At 46.5% G+C, this 7,433-nt stretch overlaps 1 protein-coding gene across 1 annotated transcript; it reads right to left on the bottom strand.

Annotated features, from left to right (window-relative positions):
• Positions 1-303: 303 nt before the first annotated feature.
• Positions 304-5,824, bottom strand: Nhlh2 (nescient helix-loop-helix 2). Its single transcript, XM_029475472.2, has 4 exons — positions 5,535-5,824; positions 4,009-4,187; positions 3,291-3,599; positions 304-1,720 (listed from the first exon to the last, which is right to left on the bottom strand). Exon 4 carries the CDS (start codon positions 1,710-1,712, stop codon positions 1,305-1,307), a length of 408 nt encoding a protein of 135 aa, XP_029331332.1. The 5' UTR covers positions 1,713-1,720; positions 3,291-3,599; positions 4,009-4,187; positions 5,535-5,824; the 3' UTR covers positions 304-1,304.
• Positions 5,825-7,433: the final 1,609 nt, after the last annotated feature.

Consider the following 7,433-nt stretch of genomic DNA (forward strand, 5'->3'; position numbering starts at 1 on the left):
AGTTCTGAATTCTTTTTTCGTTTCTTTTTTAGGAAAATAATGTAATTTCCTAAAATCATCCCACGCACAAACGTCACACACACACACACACAGAGAAGCTACTCTCCTTAGAAACAGTTTGTAAAGTACTTTTCAGACAAAACTACCAGTAAGAATAACAACACTTAACTTTTTATAAAACTATAATAGTGAAGGGCTAGTGTTGCTGATCTCACAACCAAAGAACCAACTTCTTGATATATAAAATATGCTTAGAAACAGGGGGAAGCAGGGACTCTCTTGTACAAGTGCAATATAATCAGGAAAAAAAAAAAGGCAAGACCACAAGATAATCTCAACAAACACATAAAGAGTTAGACGCAATTATTTCACGGGGGTTGGGAGGGAGTGTAAACACTTGACTATAAATAAATTGGCACAGAGTATCCAAAGTAAAATTATCACCACTCTGAAAAATAAATGTCTTGAAAAAAATACTCTACTCCTTCTAACATAAATAAAAATAGGTTGTCTTTTTCTAACTGCATCTATGAGTCCACATGTTAAGGTCACAAATAGACGGGGTGTTTTTGGATATTTAAAGGGGCATTTTGCCCGAAAAAGCAATCAGATGTTACATTTTCCATTTAAATATGGATTTTTCTATCTACTTTAGTGTCCTATCTTGGGGTTAAAGTCTCACCAAGCTCAAATCCTGCCACAGTGCATGTCTGTCTGTTCTGAATGTATTTTTTAACCTCACCAAATATTCAGGATTTTATTTAGATTAGAATGTATTTTTTCATTTGCCATGGTAACAAAAAGTTTGCTGGTATACCTTTCTGTGTCTTAATCTAGGTATGGAAAAGATTTTCATCTTTTTTTTTTCTCCCCAAGGCTTGGTGATTTGTCAGTTAGAAAAATCCCAGATAGTCATAGTTTGAAGCCATCAGCCTGGGCTAAGCTGTCCTCATTCTTTCAGAACGTAAAGGTGTGTAGGATAGAAATACAGGGAACCGAAAAGCCTCCAGTAGCTTAAACCAACCCACCCCCTCGGGGGATCCTAACACACCGAGGGGAGGCCCCAGGGCATCTCATTCTAGGTACCTCCAGAAGGATTTTCTGGCCAGGAAAATACCTTTGCAAGCCCCAGGTCTTTCTACCCAACCCCACCTCCCAGGCTGGGAAATCTTCTCCTGTTGCCTTGATGACTAGAAAGAACAGGCTGCGTTCAGGTGTCTCTGGGCAAACCTCTAGCCTGGCAGTCCGGATGAGTCGCCTTTGGCAGTCTTCCGGACCGGCGGCCTCCCGCGGCGTCCCCCTCCCTACACGTCCAGGACGTGGTTGAGATAGGAGATGTAGCAGATGGCCAAGCGCAGGATCTCGATCTTGGAGAGCTTCTTGTCCGGGGGCAGCGTGGGTAGTAGTTTGCGGAGCTCGGCGAAGGCCAGGTTGAAAGCCTCCACTCGGATGCGCTCGCGGGTGGCGTGGGCCGAACGGTACTTGGCCGTGGCGCGCCGGCGACGGCGCTTTTCTTCGCGGCTCAGCTGCTGCGGGTGCGGGTAGAGCGCGGCCCGGCTGCCGCCCTTGCCGTCGCCGTCCGCCTCCTCCACCGGCTCTAGGTCGGACACGCTGCCCAGAACCTTGGTGTCTGCGCCGCCCAGAGACTCCGGGTCCGAGTGAGTCGAGCTGGGGTGATCTGAGTCGGCGGCTTGGTCCGGACTCAGCATCATTTTGGAGGCTGATGGGGAGTCAGAAAGTCAGTTAATAAAAGAAATCTGGTTCTTGATTTGCAAGGAGTAGTGGTGGGCGAGGGCCTAGCAAGCCTGGACTCCTAGAAGGGGACCTGGGGACACTGGTTCTCTCCTCATTTCAGGCCCACGCAAGTGGGGAGGCAAGGAGCAGGTATCAAAGCGCATTCCGAACCCACACAGAAACCTGCCGGTGGAGCGGCCAGTGGCGCTGGGACTGAAGAACCGCGGACCTCTGGGGCCGGCTGACATCTTGTGTCTCCTCTGGCCAGACATCAGCTGTTTTCTCCCGTCTCCCTTGCTCCTTCCCCTTCCCAGACACAGGAAAGATCCCGAAGGATTGATGCCCAAAGGATGGATGCATCTGGGTTTTAATGGAGATGCAGAGTGTGTTTCCTATCCGAGGGCCTAGGGCAAGGCAGCTGGAGACTCCCAGCGCCTGAGGGTCTGGTCTGCGCTAGGGTGCGGGCGAACCCCATCCTGGAACCTAGGCCGGGAAGGCTTTCTTGCCGTCCCCTCCCCGCGTTTCTCCGAAATAATAAAGAAATGACCGAACACATGTGTTCGGTCCTTTCAAAAGAAAATTGACTCCTCGGCCCTCATACTCTCCCGGAGCACCATCTGTCACGCAGACTGCCACACACATTGGGGACCTAGGGACGTGGATCACACAATGCCCGGCAGTCTGCCGACCACCTCCCGGGAAAACGCAGGCGGCCGGGCCAAGGGCGAAGGGGCTGGGGAGGGCCAGAGAGGGATGGACTCCGAGGCACCGGTGCGGGACGCCCCGGGCGCAAGCTGTATTTGTGCGGGTGAAGTTCGTGATCTTAGGGGACCTGAGCCCCGCCAACACACCGGCGGCCCAGGGAGGCCTGGCAGCGGCCCCGTGTCTGCGCCGGGCTTTCCCCAGACGATGCCCTCCTGGAAAAGCCACCTCGGGCCGGCAGCTCGAGGGCCTTCGCGTCTTCGCTGGGCTTGCGGGTGATCCGGGTGGGCAGATGGGGATAGAAACCTGCCCGAGCTGAGCTTTTGGGCCTCGGCCACCAGGAGGGACGACTGGGCTATGACTTCTGTACCCCGCCTTGCCCCTCACAGGCAAGGCTCCTGAGTAAGAGCCTCACTCCAGAGAAACAAAAGCCAGGGGATGTAGGTTCGGCTCCTGGCCTCGGATTTGCCCAGGAGAGACCTGAGCTCAGAAACAGCTTTCCGTGCAAGGAAAACGGATCCTCAGAATAACAATAAATGAACCAAACGAACCGCATGATGCCCCCCCCCCCGGACTTTTCTCTACGTTTATAACTACTCACACCTACGCAGTTGGCGTGAAGGGGTAGAAATACACAGGGAGAAAAATCACAGCAAACCACGACATAGTTACAGATCGGACAAAAAGTTCCCGGGCTGTCTCCCACACGCGTTTAAATCCTCCAGATATTTAAATAATCATAAATGGTATTTCTCGTGGGCATTTAAGTCTATGACCATGTGTGAGGAATACATCTATAAAATACAATATGACTCAACTTAATCTAAAGAAAAAGAGACGTGAAGATGTCTTACCTTGCAAGAGCCCTGTCGATAATCTTTTCGTCAATCTTTTAGAGTTAAAATTCCAGGAAACAAGGAGGAGAGATTCTGGCAAATATTAAAAGCAGCCAATATTTATTACATTCGCAGATGAAAAAGCAGCTGTCATCTCGCCGACCACCACAATGAGCGGCGGTGTCTTAGCGGGTGTAGGGTTGTTCACTTAGTTGATGGATTGAAAACGCCCGTTTGTTTGTTTTTAATTGTTCTTAAACATTTCAGGAAAATTCGTTGTTGATCTTTATAAGTGTTGAAACCTCGCGCTTCTCCACTCAAAGGGCTCTATAAATAACAAAAGAGATGCAGAGATAAAAACAATCACATCAAAGGGACGATTCCTACACTTTCTAATAGCAGAATAATCAATAAGAAAGATGGTTAAGATAAAATTCCATTCCTTGAGGACTCCTTCCCTTCCCTTAATCGGGCTGGGGCGAAACTGGGAAGTGCGGTCAGGGATGGAAGGGGCTCAGAAGTGATTTTTTTTTCTTCTTCTTCAAGATAATGCTTTGTTCAGCCAGTGTCTCCCCAGTTCCCAGGAACAACAATACAGTAACTAGGGCTTAAGGTTGCCTCTGTCTTGTCCCTCATCTACTTCTATGTTGTATAAGCAGACACCAATTTTGCAGTTTCAAAGTCTTTCAAGGTTTGGTTACACCCCCTCCCCTACCCCACTCCCTCCCCTCTTTACCTTGTAGTAAAATGTATATAGTCAGTAGCTTGGAGATGCTGGAGAGAGATTGGAGAGAAGTGGATGTCTTCTGGAGTAACAGTGACAGGGAAGCAGAGAAAGGGGAGCTTGGGAGAGCCAGAGCGGAGAGGCAGCTGCCTGTGTGGCTTCTTGGCTCTTCTGGTACCAATTGATTTAGCCTGGAGATGGTGGAAGAGATAAAGGCTTAAGAAGGGGGATGGAATTTTTCCCCCCTAAATTGATATTTAATGGGAAATCCTATTGGACAGAAACCTGGACACGAGTCACTTAATTGGACTTGACATCTGTCACAGTGTGGGAGTTTTCACAGCCCAAATATTTTAGCAGATCAGATTCCCACTGAATCTGTGCCATAAAATATAGCAGTTGAAAGCAGCCCGTGATAGAAGCCATAGCATCTACATCGTCTGGCCACACAGGCGGTTCCTTGTTTTCAGATTATTGATGCAATATTTAAGTGCAAGTAGACACTATATGAACATGGAAAATTCCTCTGGCATTTTGTGAGCTAGCATTTTTTTTTAAATCAATAGTTAGAAAAATAGTTGTGCTCGGCACATGAAAGCATATTCTGTCTATGACACTGTCATTAAGGTGAACGATCCAGACAGGCAATGCTAACATTTATGTAAAGTGAAGTGTCTTTTAGAGGATGCTTTAATCATGATTATTTAAGCATATGGATGTTTTGGAGAAAGGTTCTACTATGAGGCCAGCTTATTAATAGATGATATTTTAAAGGACGTTTGACACATTAGCTTAAATCATTGGTGGAATTAGGAACAGAATCCAAGTAGTTAGAGACCACTAGATAATTCTACTTTTTGAGTTATGTTTGGTTTTCTTTTTCTTTACCCACTTACTCATGTTCATTATTAGCTGTAGAATATGGCACACAGTATGTGCAAAGATAGTACTTTATTCTTGTCCAGCCTAACATGTGAGTGGATATATTTAGCTGGGTGGCAATGTAATTGTGCTAAAATGTAAATATTAAGTATTCTAGCATGCAATGCCTTTGCCTTAGATGACCCCCAGTCCCAAATTTATGTGTTTTACAAAAATAAGGGAAATTTACTGTTAGTCACTATCAATTATATATTATTTGCCATTATTTACACATTGCCAGTGCTACCACTAATTCTGTCTTCTTTCTGTCTATCTTCCTTCTTTTCTTCCTTCCTGTCTTTCTTTCTTTTTGGTATTTTCGACAAGGTCTCACTATGTAGCCCTGGCTGGCCTGACCCTCACCATGGAGACCAGGCTGACCTCAAACTCATAGAGATATGCTTGTTTCTGCTTCTCATGTGTTGGGATTAAAGGCATGTACCACCACACCTAAATATTGATTAAGCTTAGAGGAAATGAGACAATAATAGCCAACCTCCTGTCTCCCTGTTCCTAGGTGAGTTTTTGTGGAGAGGAGAACCTTCACTTTCTCTTCATAATCACCTTTGTCCTATAAAGAGGTATTGTCCTCAGGGGAGGGCTGTAGAGCTACCCACCTAGAGAGCAGCCCTCTGGGTTCCTCATGGCTGTGATGTATACGGTTTGCCTTTGTTCACATCAGCTCCAGGAGGGTAATGGGCCAGAATAGACAGGGTAGAGGGAGAGAAGGGAATATGGTACCAGTGCTGCTCAGCCTCACCTCTGCTCAACCCAGGTATCCCCAAGCATAGAGATGGGCAAGCAGAGAAACCCCTTCCCTGCAGGGCCAGTGGGAGCCAGGAGTGACTATGTGGGAGAGAGGAAGGTTTCCCAGCCTGGCTAGCAGCAGCCAACACTAAGCACTAACACACAACAGAGATGTACACACAGATGCGCACCCTCAGATACTCATGTCTCCTTCCCCATCTAGAGCTCACACAAGCTGTCTGGCTAAATTAGATGCTTGGGCAGATGGACTGGAAACTGTGGTGGCTTTTGTCACCTGAGCTCTAGAAAACACAGCTGCTAGGATAGGAATGGCCCGTGTCCCTGGTCACCCTAGTGTTGGGAGTTGGATGGGGAAGAGGATGTTCGAACCATGGCTGGCCTGATTCTGCAATGGTGCATGTGAGTCCAGACCAATTCGCTTTTATAGCCAGGCCATCGACAACCTGCATATTCATAAATTAATACATGACTAAAGCTGTGTAGAAACATTCCAGATCCACACACAATTATGTTTAGACACGCCATTCTAGACACAACATGGGTTTCCACACAGGTACATTCTCTCTGGTGGGAAAGCTCCCATCCCCCTCCCTATTTGCCATTTCTAAGACATCCCAGGCACAGATGGCTCCTCTTCCCCTATCCCCCTTAGAGACTATATATTGTACACGATGGTTCTTGGTTTCCATATCTGTCTCTCCCACGAGGCTGGAGCATTTTCAGGAAAGGTCTATACCTTACATCTTCAACCCCTCCATGTCTGACCTTGACACACTACATGCACCAAGTTTACAGAGGATAACTTCCTGTGCACAGAGGTTCCCAGGAACCTGGTAATGAACCACTTCCACTCACAGATGCCCAGCCTTCCATTTTGATGGCTTCTATTCTTGAAGGTGTGTGTAGTGACCACCTCTCTCCCATCATCAGCTTGCCGTGACACTCCACGGATGTACAAATCTCTGACAAAACATTAATCACCACACAGATTAGGATATCCTAAAGTGTAAGAATATTGTTAAATAACGTTAAAGCAAGAAGGAGATGGCAGGTAGTGACTTTAAAAGCCAGGCTCTCTGTCATCACCAGCTAGCTGTATAGCTTCTGTTGGCTAGGAGTCACCGAGCCTTTCTGGACCCCAGCTTTCTAATCTGAAAAGTGAGAATAAAGAACACAGGCTATGCAGTATGCTATGCATGCTGCTATGTTACTTTCTTTTTTTCCAAAAAAGGATCAAGATAAGGTGCTGGAGACAGGACTCAGTGGTTAGGAGTAAGTATATTCCCTTGCAAATGACTGGAGTTTCCTTCGCAGCATCCATGTTGGGTGGCTTATAATGACCATAACTCCAGTCAGGGTGAGACACCTCTAACCTCCATAGGGGCACCTGCATTCACACACACACACACACACACACACACACACTTAAAAAACAAAACAAGCCATAAAAAATAATACATGTGAACAACTTAAATCATTGAATGCTCTTAATAGGGTTATTAAATATAAGCACATTCAGTATTATATTACATAGAAATACTAACATATCCAAGTATACTCATCAGATTGTGTGTGTGTGTGTCTGTGTGTGTGTCTGTGTCTGTGTGTGTGTCTGTGTATCCACAGCTCAATTGCTGACCTGGAGTAAATACTACCCCAGCATTAAACCATAAACATAAGGTTATGCATATATTAGTTCATCCCTTCTTAACCAGAAAGTTAAGAAATGCACTCTTGCTGCCCCTGTT

This window comes from Mus caroli, unplaced genomic scaffold (assembly GCF_978045245.1).
Source record: "Mus caroli unplaced genomic scaffold, Mus_caroli_1 scaffold_3, whole genome shotgun sequence".
NCBI classification, from domain to species: Eukaryota; Metazoa; Chordata; class Mammalia; order Rodentia; family Muridae; genus Mus; species Mus caroli.

What these genes read in the sequence shown, in the direction of transcription:
- Nhlh2 (XM_029475472.2), bottom strand. Translation starts at nt 1,712, where the DNA reads ATGATGCTGAGTCCGGACCAAGCCGCCGACTCAGATCACCCCAGCTCG.